The sequence below is a fragment of the Sceloporus undulatus genome, chromosome 1 (assembly GCF_019175285.1).
Source record: "Sceloporus undulatus isolate JIND9_A2432 ecotype Alabama chromosome 1, SceUnd_v1.1, whole genome shotgun sequence".
NCBI classification, from domain to species: domain Eukaryota; kingdom Metazoa; phylum Chordata; class Lepidosauria; order Squamata; family Phrynosomatidae; genus Sceloporus; species Sceloporus undulatus.
The window spans coordinates 74,891,111-74,914,736 of NC_056522.1; the positions used below are offsets into that span (position 1 = coordinate 74,891,111).

General features: G+C 43.2%; 1 protein-coding gene across 2 annotated transcripts in view; it reads left to right on the plus strand.

The window, feature by feature from the left end:
* Window positions 1-1,983: 1,983 nt before the first annotated feature.
* Window positions 1,984-23,626, plus strand: part of UNC93A (unc-93 homolog A) — a 35,979-nt gene continuing 14,336 nt past the window's right edge. The window contains exons 1-3 of one of the 2 annotated variants that reach the window (XM_042442465.1): window positions 1,984-2,084; window positions 13,630-13,835; window positions 16,018-16,199. In XM_042442465.1, the coding sequence (XP_042298399.1) occupies window positions 13,749-13,835; window positions 16,018-16,199 (269 nt within the window). In that variant the 5' untranslated portion in view covers window positions 1,984-2,084; window positions 13,630-13,748. Of the gene's footprint in view, window positions 2,085-13,566; window positions 13,836-16,017; window positions 16,200-23,626 lie in introns of those variants that run through there. The other variant, XM_042442383.1, reaches the window with a different exon arrangement.

Sequence of the window (23,626 nt, forward strand, 5' to 3'; positions counted from 1 at the left end):
GTGTGGTAATACAGTTTGCACTCACTCCACTTTGTGTGAATCCGCATCACGTGACTTGCCTTGGATTCGATTCCCCCTCGATTCAGAAGGGCAATGGAAGGGCAACCAGGTGTGTTAAAACACTCATGTTATAATGTGAATTCACATAGTTGAACCAGGAGTCACCCTGGATCTGAGCTGCAAAAACCTCCATGTGATAAGGGCCACACTTTCAAATACGTTGGTAAAATGCGGGTTAGATAATGCAACTGTTAAATGGATTTTTAATTGGTTGACCAGCCAAACCCAAAGGATGCTCAGCAATGGCTCCTCTTCATCCTGGAAAGAAATGACCAATGGAGTGCCACAGGGTTCTGTTCTGAGCCCAGTGCTATTCAACATCTTTTTCAATGACTTGAACAACAGAATAGAGGCCATGCTTATCAAAGCAGATGACATCAAATTAGGAGGAGTAGCTTATACACCAGAGGAGAGGATCAAAATTCAAAATGACCTTAATAGATTAGAAAGCTGGGCCAAAACTAACAAAATGAATTTCAAGAAGGAGAAATGTAAGGTACTGCACTTAGGAAGAAAAATTAAAAATGCATGGATATAGGATGGGGGACACCTGGCTTAACAAGACTACATGTGAAAGGGATCTTGGAGTCCTAGTAGACCACAAGGTGAATATGAACCAATAGTGTGATTGGCAGCTAAAAAGGCCAATGAGATTCTAGGCTGCACCAATAGAAGTATAGTGTCTAGATCAGTGGTCCCCAAACTGTGCTCTTTAAAGGAGTTTGGACTTCAGCTCCCAGAATCTCAGACCATTGGCCACCATGACTGAGGCGTCTGGGAGTTTAAGTCCAAAATCTCTTAAAGGGCACAGTTTGGGGACCACTGGTCTAGATCAAGGGAAGTAATAGTGCCCCTGTACTCTGCTTCGGTTAGGCCTCACCTGGAATACTGAGTCCAGTTCGGGGCTCCACAATTGTTGGATGTTGACAAGTCGGAGCGTGTCCAGCGGAGGGGGACCAAAATGGTGAAGGATCTGGAAATCATTCTCTAGGACGAGAGACTTAGGCAGCTTATGTTTAGTCTGGAGAAGAGACAGTTAAGAGGTAATATGATAGCCCTGTTTAAATATCTGAAGGGGTGTCACACTGAGGATGCAGCAAACTTGTTTTTGCTGCTCCAGAGAATAGGACATGAAACAACGGATGCAAGATACAGGAAAGGAGATTCCATCTCAACATTAGGAGGAACTTCCTGACAGTATGGGCTGTTCAACAGTGGAACACACTCCCTTGAAGTGGGGTGGAGTCTCCTTCTTTGGGTGGTTTTAAACAGAGGCTGCATGGTTGTCTGTCAGGAGTGCTTTGATCGTGTATTCCTCATGGTAGAGGGTTTGACTGTATGGCCCTTGTATTTTTTCAAGTCATGGATACTTGAATCTGTGGATACAAAGCCTGTGGATAAGGAAGGCTGACTGTATATTCCTGAATGGCAAAGAGGTTCAACTAGAGGTCTCTTGAGATCCCTTCCAACTGTGCAATTCTATGAAAATATTTTCTGGGCGTTTGTGAGACATTGCCCCTACTGTGACAGCCTTGGTCCTCCATTGCTGAAAACCTAGCAAACCATTTGGAGTAATGTGCAGATAAGACAGAGACATGAAATCTATGAAGCATTACTTTTCCCCTTTCTTCCTACACCAAGCAGATTAATGATCATTTGCATCATATTTTCTTCCTTCACATATGGACATACAGTACAACGAGGAAGTGGTACTGAAACTTAAGTGACACACTTCTTTTTGCCCTAGCTACTTAAGGGTGTACACCAGGAACTGAAGACATTACTGGGCGTTTCCAGTAGTGATATAAAATAATGTTTTGTAACATGATGATGAGTGTTGCGTTGGTTGTGGAATATAACAGTAATACTTTCTGGCTGGCTTTGCATGGCATAGGGCCTGGTGATGCTGAGCCTCAGGATAATGGACACTAAATCCTGAAAAGGCAGATTCCTGAAAAACTTTTATCAAGACGTCTAATATCACCACTGCTCCTAACTGCTGCTAGCAAAAAGTCTTCTAAAAGGTAATGTAACAAAGTATGTTGGGATGAGTGAATGTCTGCCATGTGGGTGAGAAGCACAGAGAATGAGAACATGCAAGAGACTGCAGGTCAGTGTTCCCAAAACCTGCTAACCTTCAACATTGTGAGACTACAATTTTTATCATAATCAGCAGGTTATCAAGGAATGATGGGGGTTGTAGTCTAACACATCTGGAAGATACCAAGTCCAGGAGAGATTTGTACATTAGATTTGTACATTGTGACATTTCCCTGCCTGTGATCTATCACAGAAATATGTTCTTCCAGGGATAGAATATGTATTCTTTCATACAGATATTCCAGTCCCTCATACTTGCCCACCTAAAAGGAACAGACAGTAGGGGTGGGAAATGTTACCTTTTGGATGATCCCAGCAGCATAGCCATTTATGCTAGCTGGGGGATGCTAGGAGTTCTAATTCCAAAAAGTAATTTTTCCACACACTCCCCAGAGAACTTCTGCCAGTCGGAATAGATAGTTACTGGGCTAAATAGCTGCAGGAAAAGTGTTGCTAATGTGGAACAAAAAGTGAAAATGGGATAAATAAGGGATTGGAGGGGAGAGGCTTTGCTTTGCTTTTATTTGCTGTTGCAGTGGCAAGTGTGAGTAATTTCAAGATGACAGTAGGAAGATGTCCAGATGTCTGACTTTCTGGATCAGATTTCCCCTCTGCCATTTCAGCTTATCTCAAGAGGTCTTCGCTCAGTCTGCCAGTATAGACCCCTTCTGGTTGGTTTCACCAGCTGTCATCATATGGCCTTGTCAACATGTCAGACATGGCCCTTGCATGAACCCATTGATTTAGAAACCACTTTTTTTTTTGTCCCCACAAAAAGTGCTTTTAAATTTCTCCAAACTGGAGAAAATTGAGTCCAAATGCGGGGGGAGGCACAAAAGATCAAATCTAAACCGAGGAGTCTAAATTAATACCAAGCATTTTATTACACGAAGTGAATTCATAAGTGATTATGATATTTTTGAGTAAAACACTAAGTGACTGGCACATATTTAAACTGTAGTCTGATAAAGATTAATAGTAATTTTAACTATTTTACTTTCCTAAAGTTAACATTGCAGCATTCCTAAAGCAACAGTTACAACTTTGAGAGATCTGCATTAAAACTGGATTGTGCATGGAGCATTCTTGTCAAGCAAGATATCAACAGGGAAAGTTTTCATTGCATAATGGTAAATGACTTGCATTGCATAGAATGTCCAAGTCCCCTTCAAGTAATGCTGAGAAAGGTATCTGCCTGAAATGCTGGAGAGTGTGCAGACAACACCGAGCTAGAGGAATCCATCATCCAACTTAGTATAAGGTGGCTGATCAATCCCATATTGCAATTGAGGGACTAAGACTGACATAAAGGCCTTCTTGCCTCTTCTATCAAAGTAAAGTAGAAGTACTCATCATGACAGTCCTCATAGTTAGATCCCCAAGAATTGTTCAAAAATGTGGACCACCATGTTGATTCATAAAAACAAGCCAGTTTCAACCATTTTGTGAAATCATAAATGATATAGGAGACGCATAATATTCTACTAGCATATTTATGCAAGATGTCTGGGAGGGTGACATTTGCCATCTAGCAATTGCACAGTGATAATTACCAGCACTCATCATAAACAATCAGTAGCCATTTAGTTTGAGAGGTGGAGTTGCACCAAAAACCATTCCGCTGCCAGGGGAAAAAAGATTTTAGGAGGAGGTAGTGCATATTTTCTTGCACAATGATAGAAAAAGTACCTATCTTAATTGTAACCTCTACTAGTTTAGTACTAAACTAGCAGACGTTATACTGAAATGGATGTTCTTTCTAACATTGCACTGTATCAATTACTTCCTCCTGAAACAGTTTTTCTGCTGGCCACACAATGGCTTTTGGCGCAGCTCTACACCCCCTCCCCCACACACAACATAAAAGTCCATTAATTGTATGCTGGGAATACCTATGTGCCATTGCTTGGATGATGACTGTCACTCTCCTACAACACTTGAATAAATATACTGGCAGAACATTATGTCTCTCCAACATCCGATATGATTTCATAAAACTGTGGAAACCGGTTTGTTCTTATGAATCAACAAGGAAATTGTTTCAGCCTTGATCTAGTAGCAGTGTTGTTTGTAAAACTAATGGATCTTAATTGTCATTTAGGACCAAGCCATTCAAAAATACTTTTCAGCAGTTGGGGTGCTCATAATGATCCAGTTTGGCTGGCAAAATTCAGGGTCTACTAGAGATTCCAGCAAAAGAGTGTACATACAAGGGAGAGGGAACCCTGAAGAAGAGACAGGTAACATCACTGTATCCCCGTTAAGCAGAAAGTCCTAGTATGTACACTCTAAAAGCCTTTGTTCCACTATATCCCTTCTAACACCAACCACTGAACCATCCTACTGTCCAGTCTTTGTGTAGGCTGCAGATAGTCTGCATATTCCCCTGGCATGAAGCCCCATTGGACTTTGTGAGACTGGCTTCTAAAAAAAAACATGCACAGCAAGGATCTGTGCCTTTGACCTGCTTCAGGGCTAGGAACTCATGAAGCCTAATCCTTGCAAATGTTTCCATTGCTCACTTGGGGGAAGACACATTGGATCCCACCTGTTCGCCGAAGCATGGAGTTATCAAGAAAAATGACACAACTACACATGTATCAGTATGACACAATTCTGGGCAAAGTGCTCCAAGAATAAGTGCATGTTAAAGAAGTGTGCATTCATAATTAGCTCTTTGAGGGGGTGACAGAAGAGTAGCAGTTTAAAAAAAGAAATAAAGATTAGAGGCAGAAGGTCCCAGAACAGAAGGGAGAGGTTATGTCAGTTTAGCAGTGAAAGCAGGCCCTCGCACTGTCAAGGAAAGAAGGACAGAAAAATGAATAAAATAATGAAATGGTTTTCTATCACAAGTTTGCCGTTCTGATACAGGAACCATGATCATGCAACCGTCCTTGGCTGCCAGCCTTTTTCCAAGTAAGCCATTGTTTGGGAACAATAGACCTTCCTATTAGATGAGCTGTTCAGCTTTTGGTCAAAAAAGATGACTCACTGCAGCTGTGGTGAATTTGTTTTGGATGCTCCAGACTCATGCTCCATCAGCATCACTGGATGCCTGCTTGTACTGGAGAGCTGCAGAGGAGAAGAGCACTGGTGATCTTTTAAACGGAAGAGGCATGAAGTGACTTGCACTAAAAGGAAGAAGTCTAGGAAAGGAAGAGATAGCAAATAGACTGGGGGAGCTGACAGAGAGGGAGAGAGCACTCACTAGGAGAGTACAGTAAAACAAATAATTCATTGCGTAGCCAAAGGAAAGGCTGGAATCATTTTCTAGAGGACAATGTAGGAATAAAAGATCAAAGCATCCATACCCAAACACTTTACATCCTCTGGCTTCTTCCCCTACCTCCTTTTTCTTGTTGTCGGCTATTGCAATTCATCATTCTGTTTCAGGAAGTGCTGCCAGTCCAATAATGAAGTTGTTGGTGTATCCCTTCAAGTCGTTTCTGGCCTATGGCTACCTTAGGTGATCCTATCACAGAGTTTTCTTGGCAAGATTTGTTCAGATGTACTTTGTCTTTTATTTCCCCTGAAGCTGAGAGAGTGTGATTTACCATTGGGTTCTCATGGCCGAATAGGAATTCAAACTCTGGTCTTCAATTCTCAAACCAGTATACCATGTTGGCCCTCTAACAATGATATAGTTAGAAAGCATATTAATGCTTCTGTCTGGCATAGTTTTGGTTGATTTAATGTTAATTCCCCCATGGCTTTCACTATTGTTGTCCTAGTTGGCTTGGGCCCAGGATTCCTAAAGGACCGCCTCTCCCCATACAATCCGCCTCGCACCCTCAGAACATCTGGGCAGCAACTGCTGAAGGTGCCTGGGGCTAGGTTAGCTTCTACCTCTAGAAGGGCCTTTTCCACAGCTGCCCCAGCCCTTTGGAATACGCTGCCCACGGAGCTCCGCTCATCTACCACCCTGGCCCAATTTAGGAAGGACCTCAAAACCTTCCTATTCAAGCAGGCATTCCCCGACTAAATATCCTGTGGGCCTCCCTCCTCTTCCGTGGCCATGAGGATGGGCTAACGGGGTCTTTGTTATTGTTTTAGACTGTGTATTGTTATTGTTTCGTGTTTTTAACCTGTATTTGTTTGCACTTGTTGCATTGTTGTAAGCCGCCCTGATCTTCTTGGAAGGGCGGGATATAAATAAAGATTTTAATTATATTATTTATTATTTAGTTATTTAACTATCATTCAGGCAGATGGGGAAGAAAAACCTTCCACCAAATGTCTTAATGTGGGGTATTTGCTAATTCCAAAGAAAATTCCAGGATGTAAAAATGAACCCATGTCTGCAGGTGTGTTTGTTGGTGCACAATGAACAGTATCCAAACACCCAGAAGAAGAAACAGCATGTTCATCATGTTTGTTCTGAATTGCCATTGGGCAGCCCTTCTCATTTGCAGAACAAAGAAGCAAACAAAGTAACAAGCATAAAGACCAGCTCTACAGGAACAAGCCCCCACCCCTGCTTTCAGTGTCTAAAAGAATAATAATAAACCAAATCACTATATGCCAAGTGGCTGGTGTTGGAGGAAATTGTTTACATCTCTTCAAACTTAAATATCATTCTTTGGATCTTCTGGAGGTCTGAATGGATGACATCTTATTGGTACCCCTTGCACACTCTTGCCTTCCCCATGTGACTTAATGACCATGGGATGCAATGACAGATCAGCTGGCTTTACGAACTGAAAGAATATTTCCAAATATTATTTCTAAAGTTGAAAAATGTGTTTCCTGATCATTGGAACTGCTGCCATGTTGAAGAGACCAGCAAGAATTTTCCACAGTTTTCTTGGTAATCGGCATCCTGTAGTGTTGTGCAGGAATTATCCTGGAGGGGGAAAAAGGGAACTTTATGTACAAAAAGCCTGTTCTCTATACAGAAACCTTGTGGTTTTATGCAAGAAAGCATGGTTTTCTCTGCAAATCAACAACTGTGCAACAATCTTAATATGGAGAAGGAATATCTATTTTTCATCCACAGTGGAGAGAAAACTACTTTTTAATCATTCACCATCACATACAAGACAAAAACAGTTGAGGGGTTGCATCCCTGGGCCTGGCAGGTCAGCAGTATGTATTGGTGTCATTGCACAGGGAAGTGCCAGATACCTCCTTCTACCGTGGCCCACATAGGCGTAACAGGAGTTTATGCTTGCATATCTCACCAACAGGATTCCAGCTACAGATCTTGGAACCTCTAAGAGTAGATCTACACTATTGAAATAATGCAGTTGGGCACCACTTTAACTGCCATGGCTCCATCCTACAGAATCCTGAGATCTGTAGTTTTGAAGGGCACCAGCATCCTTTACCAGAGAAAACAAAAGGCCTTGCAAAACTACAGACTCCAGGATTCCATAGCATGGAGCTACAGCACTTAAAGTGATGTCAAACAGCATAATTCTACAGTGTAGATGCACCATAAAAAAAACAACAACTCTGCCAACCACTCATGCACCTCCACATGACACAGACCCAAACACATTGTCCAGTGTTGTCATGCAGCTCCAGTAGTCAGTATTTTTAAAATACTTCATCCACCAATAAATTCATGACATGCTGAAATGGGACAGAATTTTTCCTGTTCAAGCCCCATAAAAAAGCAATGAGAGTAATCAGCATGAGTCCTACCATTTGGCAGAGTGAGGAAGCTGACTCAAGCAGCAGATTTTGGTGTTATGAAAGGGCATCAAAGTGTTAGCTATTTATTGTTGTTTAGTTTTTATTGTCAAAGACACAAAAAGTGTTTGTGGGATTTTCTTCCTTTTTCTGACAGAATACACAGACTGGCTTTAGATACTGTATACTTTAACTGGGTCAGGAGGTGCTGTTTCCTGCTTTGTCAAAAAAAACTCTCTTGGGACAGCCCCATATCCTCCCAATGTGCCAGTATGGCACAGATAGTTTCAATTAATCTTCGGCTATCCCAGTTTTTCAGCTGCTTTGTTAATGTTCCAGTTTCTCTCTCCTCCTCCCATTTTTCTCCCTTGTCTGCAGCAGAATTCAATTGTTCCAAAGTAAGTTCAAAGTGCAAAATTGCTTTGCATTCAGTTAACTCAAGAATGAGGAGGAGGGGGGCAGGATCTTGCATGTCACAGTTGGCTCAGGCAAAAGCAAACTGCTGCAGTCTCTCCAAGTTTGTGTGTTCGCCCTCATTTATAACTTTTGACATCTTAACCATATAGATGTTGACTGGCTACATGTGTTTGATTTTCATTTGCAGTGTTTTTAGACTTGGGTCACATTTTCAAGATATCTCATTATGTACAATATGCAAATACAGATATTCCAAAATCCAAAATCCTTCTGGTCTCAGGCATTTTGGGTAAGGGAAGCACATATTTTAATAAGGAAATATGAATGCAAAGAAAAGAAAGCTGGACTTTAGGAAGCATTGGAATGAAACCTATCTTTCTTTCTTTCTTTCTTTCTTTCTTTCTTTCTTTCTTTGGCTTGTCCATTCTCTCAGGTTTTTCTGGTAAAAGAGCTTTTAACTGGAAAATTTAAGAATTCCCCACCCACGTGGGACTTGAGACTGCAATTCTCTGCCTGTTGAGGTCCTACAAGGCAATTTTATCTGTCTCCTGACAAAAAGAATGAAGGGTGTCAAGACTGATACACTGCAGGCAATGAGAAATATTCACAGCTTGGTGCAAAATAAAAAGCACTTCAGCCTTATCAGATTTCTGTGGTAAAGATGCATACCTTCCTTCAAAGGGACTCACAGAGAGTTGGAAAATCCAGTCCCAGGATAGTGATAGAGAATAGGCTGGATGGATGTCAACAATCTCGTTTTCATCATAAGTGCTAGTGTGAATAGCAGTTTTATTAGCTGGGATGCTCTGCAGGACTGACTGAAATTTCACTGAGGAATTTTATGGGATATTTTACAAATATTCCTTGAGAATGAAATGACTCACTCAACTGGTATCCATCAGTCCAAAGAATCATAAATGAGACACACTTGGGGGAAACCTCTGGTAAATTGTTCTTCACAGTCTATTCCTCACGTGATGTCAAATGTAATCTAATGCTAGTTCCCTTAAGTCTGTCCTGGATCAAGCATGAGCTCATCACTTCTTTCCAGGGAAAGTTTCCATACTGTTCATGGCAATTTGATGAATTGCTATCAAGCACTCAGTATTTGGAGCAAGGCTTGGCAAAGGGATTGAGCAGACCAGCAGTTTGGAACAGCCTCTGGCTGCTCCAGGCCCAGTCACTATGAAATTTGTGCAGGAGCGTGGCAACCAGATACCGCAATCCTGTGGCAGGCTGCTGCGGCGACCTTGAATGGTCCACCAGCAAGAAGCACTTTTTTTGCACTCCTTTTGCTAGCAGCCCTGGGCCATCTTAGGTGGTCGCAGCTTTGGCCTGATCTGGGGGTATGTGTCATGTGTAGCCATGCCCCCAGATCTGCCCAAAGCCAGCACTTTTGTCTCGTCTATTTCAGGCCAAAGTTACTTTTTGGTCTCCAGCTCCCAGAATGGCCATACTGGCTAGGAAGAATAATTTTTCTGTGCTCTGATTGTAGGAAGTGTAGGAGAATTTCCTAGTGTGAAAAGGGCCTCTGTGCCCATTTTTCCAATTTTGGACTAATTCTTGTCCTAGACTTAAAGAGCACTTTTTGTTTTTAACATTATACTGTACTCTATATCTGGTGAGAAATTGTTTTTGTACATTTCACAGAGGTCACAGATTACACTGATGGATCACATCAGCAAACATTTTAAAAATTCTCCACACGTGGTCCTGATATGTCAAAATTTTAAAACCAAAAGCACATCTTTTAAAAAGGAATTGTTATACACAACTAAAAGAACAACAGTTTTTGTTTGTCTTTGATAACATTGCACCTGAGTTCCCATTCCCTAATTTATCTTGGGCTGCAAATAAAGCTGGAGAAGGTTATGTTCAATTAGGGATGCGCAACCTGTGGTGATCAAAGCCTTAGGTATGGAGCCTTAGGGTGCCATGAGAAAAGACTTTCCATTCCATACCCATGAGGAAAGGGAATCACTGTCATATTTGCATATTATGAATAATAGTTGTTGCATACCTAGACGTTTCTGACTTATGGAGCTAAAGTGAATCTATCATGGGGTTTTCTTTGCAGGATTTATTCACAGGGAAATTGCCATCGCTATGCTCAAAGGCTGTGAGAGAGAGCCCAAGGTTACATAGCATATTTCCAAATCTGAGTGACATCTTGAACCCTGGAATCCTAGTTCAACACTCAAGCCACTACACCACATTGGCTCTTTAGTGTTAGTACTTTATTTATCTACCTTTACTCCAGAACTAGATCTCAAGGTGGTTTATAATTAGACTAAAACACATTTAAGTTAAATAAATAAATAAATAAATAAATAAGAATTTATTCTTAAAAGCAGTAATTTGCAGAATTAGAAACTGTGAAGTCATTAAAAAGACAAGAAATAAAACAACACAGCACACTATTAAAAAGCTTATAAACAGTCAGTTCCCTAAAGCCTGTCAGAATAAACTAAAAGCTTTACCGGCTGATGCAAGGATAAAGAAGGAGTCATTAAGAAACTAAGAATATAGTTTCAGAATGAGGGAGCAGCCACCAAGAAGGCCTTCTCTTGTGCTCCCACCACAAATGATGAGGGTGATTAGACATAGAGAAGGGCTCCTCCAAGTAATTCAGAGTCTGGGAAGGCTTGTATGAGATTAAAACAGTAGTTCAGATTGCCTAGGCTAGGTGTAGACAAACTGCAACTCATGTCACATGACATGTAGCACCTGGGACCCCAAAGTGCAGTCCAAGAAGCCCCTCCCAGAAGCCTAACCCAAAAGCTTCCAGATCTCCTCAAATATTTTTTGTGTTGATTTTCAGGCAATGTTTGACCTCAAAACTAGCCCCCAAACACCCAAAACCAGCCACAAATGTGATGGTTTATCATGCCAACAAGTAAACAGTGCCTCCGCTACTTCCCAAGGGTTGGAACTGTTCTGAGTGTTCTTGAGAATTGTGTCTCATCCCATGATCTGAAACACTTGATTGCCATTCCCTTTCAATATGCAGAGAGATCTTACAGCACCTTTGAGACTAACTGAAAGAAAGAAATTGGGAGCATTTTTTCTTTCAATTAGTTTCAAAGGTGCTGTAAGATCTCTCTGCATACTGATTCTACAGACTCACAGGGCTACATCTTTGAATTCCCCTTCAATAGTCATGCAGACTTGACCAGTGATGCCATGCTGCCCTCTAATGGCTGGTTCAATGCACCCTTTGTTCATTGAATCCTTCTTCCCATTTGTGTGACAGATCACACAATTCAAGTACATTACAGCAAAATCAGTGAGCTGTGTGTCTCATCAAAACAGGAAAGCTGTAAACCCCTTCAGTGAAGCAAGAGAGAGAGAGAGAAACAGCGGGGCCAATATATGGAACAGTATTGCTGTTTTCCAGCATTTTCATAGTCTAGCAACTCTGTTCTCTGGAAATGATTTCCATTTGGTGTATCCCTGAAAACTCAGTTTACAGTGTGGTTCAAATATTTAAATATTCAAGGGCAACTCACAACATTTTGTGGCCACATGCACCATCAGCCAAGCCAGCCATGTTATTTGAACAAGTGAAACAGAAAAAGCACCTGCCCCTGTCTTTGACAATAAAATATAACAGCAAATGAAATATGCAAAGAGATCTTGTAGTAACCTTGAAACTAACTGAAAGAAAGAAGTTGGTAGCATGAACTTTCATAGATTTGAGCATATTTCCTTAGATGCATTTGGAAGTAGAATCAAGTCTATGAAAACTCATCCCACCAACTTCTTTTTTTTCAGTTAGTCTAAAGACTAACCACAAGATCCATTTGCCTACTGATTTTTCAGACTAACATGGCTAGGTCTTTGCATTCTAGCAGTGAGTTAAACCATTCAGCGAGCTGGTCATCACCTGTAAAGCCCAATACAGCTTAGATTCAGACAATCTGAAAGACCATATCTCCCCATACAAACCTGAAAGAATGCTAAGATCTGCAGAAGCAGACTTTTTCTCAGTCCTGCCACCATCACAGGCTCGCTTGGTGAGGATATGAGAGGAAGCCTGCTCCCAGCTTCTGGAACTCCCTTCCCACAGGAGGCTGACTTCTCCCTGCTTTCCTTTCTCAGGCAGACAAAGACATGTTTATTTAAGCATGCTTTTAATGGTTAATCAGGGGAGATTTTTTATTTCATAACATTATGGAATCTTAGAGTCAGAAGAGACCACAAGGGCCATCCAAACCCCTGCCATGTAGGAACACAGAATCAATGCACCCCCAAGGGATGGCCATCCAGCCTATATTTCAAAACCTCTAAAGAAGGAGACTCCACCACTCTCAAAGAGAGTGTGTTTCACTGTCGAACATCTCTTACTGTCAGGAAGTTCCTCATAATGTTCAGGTGGAATCTCTTTTCCTATAGTTTGCATCCATTGCTCCACATCCTAGTCTCTAGGGCTGCAGAAAACAAGCTTCCTCCATCCTCAGTATGACACCTCTTCAAATATTTTAACAGGTTATCATATTTAGATGTATTTTTTTTAATTTGTTTTAACTTTTGTTTGGCTTCTAAATGATTTTATAGTGTTTAATGTACATTTTTAATTGTTTCTAAAATTTTATTGTAAACATTGTTATTTCTGGAAGCTGCCTTCGGTCCCACTCTGGGAGTAAAATGGCACATAGTAAGTAAGTAAATAAATATTAACTAACAATTTGCTGTAGGTTTTTTTTTCCTCCTCAGCCCCCCAAACTTACAGTCCGGCTGATGGTCTTAATGGTGCTGTTAACAATAACAAGCTTTAAAAAAACACTTGGAAAAGTCTTGTACACCTCTAGGAGAAAGAAAGGAAGGAACAAATGTTTCTTGTGTGTTGTCCAGACAAAGTTAAGGACTTCTAGATAAACAAATGGGATTTCAAAAATATCAGCATACTAAAGCCTCTTCAATTACAAAAGGATCTGCCATGCCACAAATTATCCTTATTTTTACATGCTGTGTATTCACAGTGGTAGTTACTTGGCAAGAACAACTGTCTCCTATTATGCTATCACAAATTTGCACTGAGTTATTAATAAGGACCACACCTCCTTAGTTTACAACCATGCTATTACAGTGGAGCTTTGCAAGCAACCTTTTAATCTTTACTCTTTAACCTGTAACTGTATCCCACCCCAAAATAAATCAAAAGCACGTGCTTCTTCCTGTGCCAGTTTCCAATGAAGTCAAGCATGCTATGTATCAAAAGAGCAATGTGAAAAATTTGCTCACCCTTGGAAGAGACTTTTGTAACTGGGTTGGAAGGGCAGCTATTAGGCAGATAAAAATACAATCTGTGGAACCCAAGACATGCTTTGAGCAAGTGAATCAGTAACAAGTTTCCTGTGCTGTATTAAATCTACTGGAAGATATCCAAATGGCTAACATGACTCCTTTGCATTACAGATGAAGCAAAGTTAGAGCCTGGCTTCCATTTCTGACCCCTCTGCCTGGATTCGTTTCATCTGGAACAATTCACTTCAACTAATATTCTGGGATTATATTAAATTTATGTGATCCACAACATGGAGAAGAATCTAAAGAATATTCTGGTTGTTTCATTTGGATTCTTATTTCTATTTACTGCTTTTGGAGGACTCCAGAGCCTGCAGGTAGGTGGACTTTAGGTGCTTCACTGAAGATGACACATCTAGCTATGGAATATATATTTGAGCAGGATCTATTTGAAGAAGATACAAGTTGACTATATTGTGGGTGGATTCCTTAATGGAAGAGAGTCCCAGAGCTTGTCTACATGGGTGATTTACCTCAGATTCCACTCCTCCACCCAAAATCTAAACTGGGTCAAGATTGTCATCATCATGCCCGCACCCAATTTGGGGTTTCCCACCCCTAACCTCCATTTAAATAATTGATTATTTGCTGCAGGTTTTTGTCTCTCTTTGCAGCAACAATGGCAGTTGCCTTCCCTCTGAGTCCTTGTTGTGCCACTGCAGTTGGGAGCCACTCTGAGGTCAGAACAAGATGCCCAGTGGCAATAACATGTCTGAGTGCCTCATTCTGACCTCAGCTGAAAACCCACAGCAAAAGAGAGCAGGTATGGGCGGAGGGATTCAGGGGGAAGGAAACAAATGAATGCCACAGCCAATTTCTGCTAAAAGGTAGGTCCCCAAGGGTTCTCCTCTCAATGTGGTGGCTGAGAATGAATTGTGCCAGCATTTGGGAAACATTAAATGTAATAGAACTTACTGGCCTAAATCCAATTGCCAGTCCCAACTAAACTAAAGCCACTGAATCAATATGATTTATGGATATGGAGGTGGTTGTTTTTTAACCATTCAGAAATTGTTTCTATGGGTTTATTCTAGCTGGGACTAGCAATTTAGGCTACTCTCAAGAAATGTGTCTCTCCTCTTGGATGTCACCTGATGTGGTCTCCCTATGCCACCCTAATGACACAACTGCCCTGGGAAAGAGTTTCAGGGAAGCTAAAAAAAAAACCTCTTAAATCAGAGATCTGGTTGTGAAGAGAAAGTACTTTCCTTCTATTTCCCATTTCTACTTGGTGGAAATACCATACCATTCAATATTTCAGAGATGAAAACTAGGACATATATGTGGCTGAGCAACATCAAAATATGGTCATGATGGCAAATGTCATTAATGAGGGAGACCACACAAACTAGGAGAGGCCACAGCAGTTTGGCTTTGCTGCAGCCTTCTGGGAAGGGCAAGATTGTGTCCCCTCTTCTCCCTGCTGCTGAATTAATTGAGGGCAAAGTACCTTTGAACTCAGTTTGTTGCCACTGAAGTAAGCCAAAGATAAAGGAGAAAAGTAAGAGGAGAAGAGAGAAACTGGGACATTTTAAAAGTCACTGAAAAAGTGGGATGACAGAGAGTTAATTAGGAGGGCATGTTATATCAACAGGAAGCTTACTAGCAGTGGTTGTAAAGTGTTGCAAACAATGACCTTTTCCAAAACTTCCTGGAGATAACAGGGCTCGAACCTGGAACATCTCCCATGCAAAGCAAATTGTCTTAACATTTAACTAATGGAAAGAAGAGATTTTCTTTTCTACTTCCTCAAACTCTTCAAAGACTAGAGAGTTTATTGCACTGGCTCCTGGCACAGTTGGAGAACGGTCCAAAAGGGGCCAGGAAGAGAACAGAACGAGTGGGGGACACATTTTACTGCACACAGAAGTCCCTCACTCATTCCGTTCCCTTCTCTTCCATTCCCAATCCGTCCCCAGCGGACTGCGATGTTCTGAAACAGTTCTCAAAAATCACTCCCCCTGGGATGGATGGTGAACGGAATACAAAGAGTGAGGGACTTCTGTGTGCAGTAAAATGCACCCCCCACTCGTTCCCCTCTCGTTTCAGGCCCCTTCCATTACGTTCTCCTTCCGTGCCTCTTTCCATGGTGCGATAAACTCCTAGGTGATTCTATAGCAACAAACACACAACATTTCATTGTCCTTTATAATGTTGACACTTCCTGCCACTTCCAGTTTTGTTTTGTCTCCTTCCATTTTAGAATGCTTCCAGAAGATTGGTCCAGGACCGGCAGTTGCCAAACCCCCCCCCCCACACACACACATATAGATACGTGAGACTGCAAGACAAAGTGTTCTCTTCTTTCCCTGAAGGGAAGGGAAGAGAGGGGAAGAACTCTCTTCTGTTCTGGTGGTGAGAATACCATGTTGGTAGCCATCACCAGCTCTGCAGTGGCAGGGGTACAAAACAGGGGGCAGGGATTGTATGTGCCCCATGAGCTGTATGTTGCTCACTCCTGTTGCCAACCTTTGCATCCCTTGTATTTTGTATCTACAGAGCAGCCTCCATTCTGAAAAAGGGCTGGGTGTCGCCTCTCTGAGTGTTATCTATGCAGCACTGATCCTGTCTTCCATGTTTCTCCCACCCATCCTCATTCAGAAGCTCGGGTGCAAGTGGACCATTGTAGGCTCTATGTGCTGCTACATTACATATTCTTTGGGGAACTTCTATGCCAGCTGGTAATACCACTCATTTACTTCCTAAGAGATCTGAAATGTAATTATTGGGATTTGTCAAATACTTCCAACCTGATTGTTGTACAGGGGAACTGCCATAGTGAAAAACCCAATCAGGAAACACTTGGATAATTTGTGAAAAACAACAAAACAACAACAACAGAGGCATAAATTTCTTTGTTGGTCCAGCCATTCAATTGGATCTAAGTATGCATTTACTCACCTCTGTGGGTCTACTTTAGTTGGTGCTAGCCAACATGATTTCAGCCAGAGGTCTATTCTTAGGTGGAAATTGGGAACAGAAAACATGAGAGTGAAGTCTCTTTGGGGTTTTTATATGATTAGAAGATCTTGATATCTTATCTTAATGTCATGGTGATGCCAAATGAAATGCTCTGGGGCTGGAAGTGTTACTGGGTCCTCTGGCATTAGCAGGAAAGAGAGCCAGCATGCTGTAGTGATTTGAGAGTTGAACTAGGACTCTGGAGACCAGGATTTGAATCCTGGCTTGGGCATGTAAACCCACTGGGTGACCTTGGGCAATGCACACTCTCTCAGTCTCAGAGGATGGCAATGGCAAACCCACTCTGAAGAAACTTGTCAAGAAAACCCCATGAAAACACCTTAGGGTCACCATCAAAAAAGACAGTAAGGCATACAACAACAATAAAAAGAATCTGGGAAGGAAGCAGACTGGAATGGGTCCAGTCAAGCTGAATCACACACCCCAGGCTTCACTTAAAAGTGCTGGTTATTCCATCATGTGATAAATGAGGTGTCACTGGCGGGTTCTAGACCATCGCTTTGAGGCGATCTGCCGCCGCCGCTGCTTGCGCTGCGCGGGAGCCTCAAAGAAGCTCCAAAATGGAGCTTCTTTCAGCGGCGCACTGATGACGTCGCGAAGCGCCAAGGGCGCATTCGTGACGTCATTAGGGCCGCGCGACGTTCGGACGCTCAGCGTCCAATACGTCAATATGGCGCCGGCCATGTAGAAGGGCCGGCGCCATATTGTACAGACACATTCCGTACTAGACTCAGGGGCGTCTAGAAGAGACGCCCCTTTTTTAAAATGGGACGTCCTCCGGACGTCCCAACTGCCGGTTTGTAACCGGCCAATATGTGTTTTTGGCTTTGTGGCCCTAGAGGGCTATATGGTTGGAAGTGACGGCGACTCTGTTGACGCCCTGACTGACATCTGGGATAAAGATCTCTCCAGGGCTATACACAGTATCGCTCCCAAGCGTCCTTTCCGGCCTGCTTCCAACAAGCAACCCTGGTACACAGAAGATCTCAGGGAAAGGAAGTGGACCATGCAACGACTAGAGCGCAACTGGTGAAGACACCAGCACTTAGCCGACAAGACACTCCTTGAGTCTCTTTTGAAGGCTTACGGAGTGGCAATAAGTGCAGCAAAACATTCGTTTTATGCTGCACGTATTGCGTCCGCGGAGTCGCGTCTGGCAGAGCTGTTCAGGGTAGTGAGGGAGCTGACACAACTGCCCCCTCCCTGAACCCTATATTAGAACCATCTAAGGCCTGCTGTGACGAATTTAACAACTTCTTCGCGGATAAAATCTCTTGGATAAGGGCTGATCTCAACGCCAGCATTTTTTCAGAACCTATAAGAGAAGCATCCAGAGCTTCCGTTGACTCTATTAAACTGGATCACTTTGAGTTTGTGAATACCGAGGATGTGGACAAAATTCTTAGAAGCGTTAGGAAGACGAGTTGCTCTCTCGATCCCTGTCCTTCATTGGTTGACGGCCCGGGAGGGGGGGCCTGCGGTAACATCTATGCTGTGCCGCATAATTAATACATCATTTAGTGAAGCGCGATTTCCATCCAATTTAAAATTAGCAGTAAGACCTCTGCTAAAAAAGCCCTCACTAGACCCCCTGACTCAAAACAACTATTGACCTGTTTTGTTGCTGCCTTTTTTAGGAAAGGTGATCGAGAGGGCAGTTGCCTTCCAGCTTCAAGCGATCTTGGATGAAACAGATTTTCTGGACCCGTTTCAAACTGGCTTCTGGGTGGGCTATGGAGTTGAGACTGCCATGGTCACCTTAGTCGATGATCTCCGTCTGGGCATGGACGGGGGTAGCGTGTCCCTGTTAGTGCTTTTGGACATCTCAGCGGCTTTCGATACCATTGACCATGGTATCCTTCTGGAACGCCTGAGAAAGGTATCGGGGGCACTGCGCTCCAGTGGTTCCGTTCCTACCTCTCGGGCAGATTCCAGATGGTGCAGCTGGGGGACGTGTGCTCCGACAAGAGGGCGCTTACATCTGGTGTCCCTCAATGAGCTATTTTGTCCCCCATGCTATTTAACATTTACATGAAACCACTGGGAGAGATCATCCGGAGACACGGGGCGCGGTGTTATCAGTATGCTGATGACACCCAAATATGTTTCTCTGTGTCTCCGACTGTTGCAGTGACTAGGGATGGCATCTCTCCTCTAAATGCCTGCTTGGAGTCGGTAATGGGCTGGATGAGGGAAAACAAGCTCAGTCTGAATCCAGAGAAAACGGAAGTACTTGTGATAGGCTCCCCGGGTCCAGGTAGTGAAATTTGTCCACCTGTCCTGAATGGGGTCACGCTCCCCCTGAAGGACTCAGTTCACAGCTTGGGAGTACTTCTGGACTCGTCGCTCCAATTGACATCTCAAGTGGATGCGACAGTCAGAAGCGCCTGTTATCAGCTTCGGCTGATACGCCAGCTGCGACCCTATCTGGGCCTCTGGTAACCTCTCGATTGGATTTCTGTAATGCGCGCTACATGGGGCAACCCTTGTACCAAACCCGGAAGCTTCAGTTAGTGCAGAATATGGCAGCAAGATTGGTCGCTGGATGTTCCAGGACCGACCATATAACACCTGTTCTGCAAGATCTTCATTGGCTGCCCATTCGCTTCCAGGCACAATACAAGGTGTTGGTTATTACCTATAAAGCCCTAAATGGCTTGGGCCCAGGGTACTTGGAGGACTGCCTCTCCCCATATAATCTGCCCCGCACACTCAGGTCAGCCGGGAAGAACTTGTTGAGGGTTCCAACCACGAGATATGCATCAACCTCGCAAAGGGCCTTCTCCATCTCGGCCCCTAAAATTTGGAACACTCTTCCCGATGAGCTCCATTCCATCACTTCCCTGGATTTGTTCAAAAAGAAGCTTAAACCTGTTTTTTTCCACCAGGCTTTCCCCCATGTCCCTTGATACTATGTGGCTTCCCCCTATATGTACTGGCATCATGGATTAACAATTCAGCTGGCTTTGATTTGGGGTAATTGGTTTTATTTGTTTAATGTAATGTTTTAATATAATGTTATTGCTATGTTTTTATTGAAATTTTTATTCTGTATTGTTTTTATTGCATTTTCTGTACACCGCTTTGATCATTGCGGAAAAGCAGTATAAAAATAAGTTTTTATTATTATTATATTATTATAATATCTAGTATAGGTTCTGTTCAATGAAGGATTTCAATTCCACTGTCACCATGATATCATAGTGCTGTAGAAATATTCTACATTGTTGATGCAGTAAGCCAACATTCCTATTATAGCTGCCCTGTGGAGTAGCTGCAACATGGAATGTTTGTGTGTGCCATCCTTCATGGCTCAGCATAGTATATTGCAGAACATTCCTAAGGTGAGCCATTTACCACCATAATTCCATTGAAGCCCCCACCCCCAGTCACTCATGCTTGGAGGAAAGTAGGCCATTATTGCTGCATCTGACTGTGGAGATTATCGCACTGCGTTCTGAGAACGTTCCATATCATCACGTGATGAGAACGTTCCTGGAACGGATATTACCGCATTAGTAATCAAAACGTGATCAGAACGTGATCAGAACGGCAGTTTACCGCACTGTGATTCCTTTTTCTTGAAACCGTTCTCAGAACGGTTGGCTGTATTACGTTTTGTGGGCTGTGTTCTGATGATGTCGCCACTCAGTGGTTGGACGGCTTGGGAGAGGCGCTGCTCCCAGGAAAGAGGGAAAAGGGAGGCTTGGCTTACTGAAATCCCTCACCTCCCTTCCCCATAGGAATCAATCCAAAAACGGAGGTTAAAAAGAGCAGTGAGCCCTATGGGTCTTCCTCTGGGGAGGCAGAGGATGCTTGGCTATGGGGATGTCCTGCCATCTCTCTCTCTTCCCTCTTTCCCCATAGGAATCAATCCAAAAACGGAGGTTAAAATCTCTCCCAGATGCAGAGCCAAAGGGCTCGCCTCTGCTCCTTTTAAACTCAGTTTTTGGATTGATTTCTATGGGGAAGGGAGGTGGGGGATTTCAGTAAGCCTAGGGACTCTGGCCGGGAGAGTGCTTCTCAGCCTCACTGAGAAGTCTTCCCTCCGAAGATTCTCTTGGGAGGGAAAGAAGGCAAGCCCCTATAAAACGCTGGGGCTTCATATGCTGGCATATGTTTGAAGAAAATAGGATAAAACCTATGTAACTTGATGGGCCAAGGGCAGAGTCCCCTCCTTGGCAGCCTGGGCTTTAAGGGAGCTCCACAGAGGTCCCTTCAAGCAGAGGGAAAGGGAGGGGACTGGACCAAGGGCAGAGCCCCGGCCGCCATTGCAGCTCTTTAAACCGGTTAGAAAAGAAGAGTCCTCTGCTGTCATCCCATTTCCCCTTTTTGGCACCTTGACACCCTTTTGCTCCTGTGTGTGTGCATGTAATGTGTGCCTTCAGGTTGTGAGCTTCCCTCCCCGCTTTAACTCTTGTCTGGCTCTTTGCTATGGAATTCTGGGAGTTGTTTGCTTGCTTTTGTGTGGTGCTCCAAACAGAGGAGCTTTTGTGGGTTCCCTCCTGGATTGAAGGAGGAGAAGGTCCTGGGCATCCCTGCCTCCTGCATTGTGACAGCACAGGAGCCCCACTGGACATGACACTAGAGCCCCCCCCCCCCCCCCAGAAGCAGCCAGACCCTCTCCCTCTTGCTCTCTGCTCTGGTCTCCTCTTTCCCTCTCTCTTTCTCTCTCTTTCCCTGCTTTCCTCTTCTCTTCCTTGTCCCACCTTTCCTCCCTTTTTCCTTCCTTCCCTCCCTCCTTCTTCCCCCCTCTCCCTCCCTCTCTCTCTCTCTCTCTCTCTCTCACACACACACACACACACACCTTCCCTCACTGCAGTCGCTCGCCTCCCTGTCTCCCTGCCTCCCTGCCTGTCATTCTTTCAGCCAATCAGGAGACGGAGGAATGAGGGAACGGATTTGAGAACGGATAAGAATACCGCACACACTTCTGTTGGAACGTTTTCATCACGTTTCAGCTCACTGGGAACACATTCAAATCTGGACCCTCCTGGAACACATTTGGAACACATTTAATCGTTCTGAGAACCCGATTGGAACACATACGTGCGGTATACTCAAATGCGTTCCGTTCTCATCACGTGATGAGAACGTTCTCAGAACCCAGTGCGATAATCTCCTATGTCTCTATAGTTAGACACCAAGTGGTGACAGAATCCACTGAAGTCTGCTTGGATCCTCCAAAATCTCAGTGGCTGAGGTAGAAATAAACATCACTGGGAGCCAACTTAATCCCACTGGGGAGATCATTCCACATGGTGGGCACCACCACACAGAAGCAAGAAATAAAAGTAGATTTTTGTGTGTGTGTGCTACTCTTTCTCCCAGTTTGGAGGGAAAGCAGCAAAATAAACTGGCCAGTATTGGCTGATTTTTATAGGCTGAGTCTCAGGGTCATTCTTCAGGTTAACCCAATTACCTGGGATTATCCAGTTTTCCAGTTACCCAATTATTACCAATCTGTGTTCTGGATGTTTCTATAGATGTTTCTCATCATAACAAAACAGCTAGGGACATGTACTCTGACTTGACATGAAACCTAGAAGAGAATGAAAACATTGAATACGCAAACAAACATATTATGCAGCCTATTATTTAACCAGGGTATGTGCATAATTACTGTTTGTGTAGCCTTGGTGATGGTTAACCTTTCCTTCTTTAGGAAACAAGGCTCTAAGCTAACTTAAACTAAACAAAGGCCAGTACACACAGCATTGAATGATAGGTGTTTGAGTATACACTTGAAAGGAAAGGGACAGGAAAGGAAAGTTTACCTAAGGTCATGTTATCCTATCACCTTCATTTCTGTTACATTACACTCACTACAACAGCAATACAAATAGTGTGGGTTTATGGGACTGTGATCATAGGAGTTCCCCATTATCTGAGCAGCAGATAACCTTCTTCCTAGGTAACAAAGGGTTAACATGAAAGATCTATATGTGGCAGTCACACAAGGCCATAAATGAGCAGCCCATTAACCAATACAGTTTAACTGTATTCATCTATTCTTATATCTTTAGGTCTAGGACATAAATGCTGTTCTTAGAAACACTGGAGTTTATCACTCACATTTTTAAACTGGCTTCAGCCTCCCAGGCTGGAGCCAGGATGTGGGATGGAGTCAGGGATTATCGCTCACTAAATCGCCACTGAACCACCAACTGCCATCAGCCTAGGTCCATGCTGTGCTCCAACAGCACTTTATAGAAGTTGGAAACTTTCTGACTTCAAAAAAAGTGCTGGCAGAGCACAGTTGGGACCCGAGCTGATGAAAGCCGGTGGTTCGGTGGTGATTTAGTGAGCGATAATCCCCACCTCCATCCCGCATCCCAGCTCCAGCCCAGGAAGCTGGAGCTGGTTTAAAAAGTTGAGCGTTAAGCTCCACTGTCTCTGCAGTTTCCTCTATTTCAGTATAGAGGTTGTCAGTGGCAGAGGCAGATGTGGTAGTATTAAAGTAACTAAGCTACAATTAATGCAGTTGCCTGTAACAAATAACCTCTCTTGTCAGCAAGGATGCAGATAGTCCACATTTCAAATGGTAACAGCAACAAGGAAAAATGCTCTAGGATACTGGAAACCAGGACTGAAATCCCCACTTGGGCATGGAAACTCACTGTGAGGCTCTCTCAGTTCCAAAAGAAGGAAAAGGCCCTTGTGAACAAATCTTGTGAAGAAAACCCCATAATAGGGTTGTCAAAAGTCAGAAATGCCATGAAGGCACACAACAGCAACATGTTTAAGCTAGGATTGCCAGGTTTTCCTTATAATAAAGGAGCTCCATTATTTGTGGGCTAGAAAATTTGTCCCTTATAGGACTGGCAGATGTCACTTATGATAAGGGATGTTGCATATTTGAGTATTGGAAAGATTTTCCTTTTATATAGCAAGAACAAAGTGACAAGATAGTCTGTATTTGGAGGAGGTACCCTTCATAAAGACAGAAATGTATGCACAATATTATTTGTGAATCTGGACAATGTGTTAACTCTACATGACTCTGTGTGTGTTGTGTGTGTTCCTTCAAGTCATTTCCAACTTATGGTGCCCCTAAGACAAACCTATCACAGGGTTTTCTTGGCATGTTTCTTCAGAACGGGTTTGCCATTGCCATCCAAAAAAA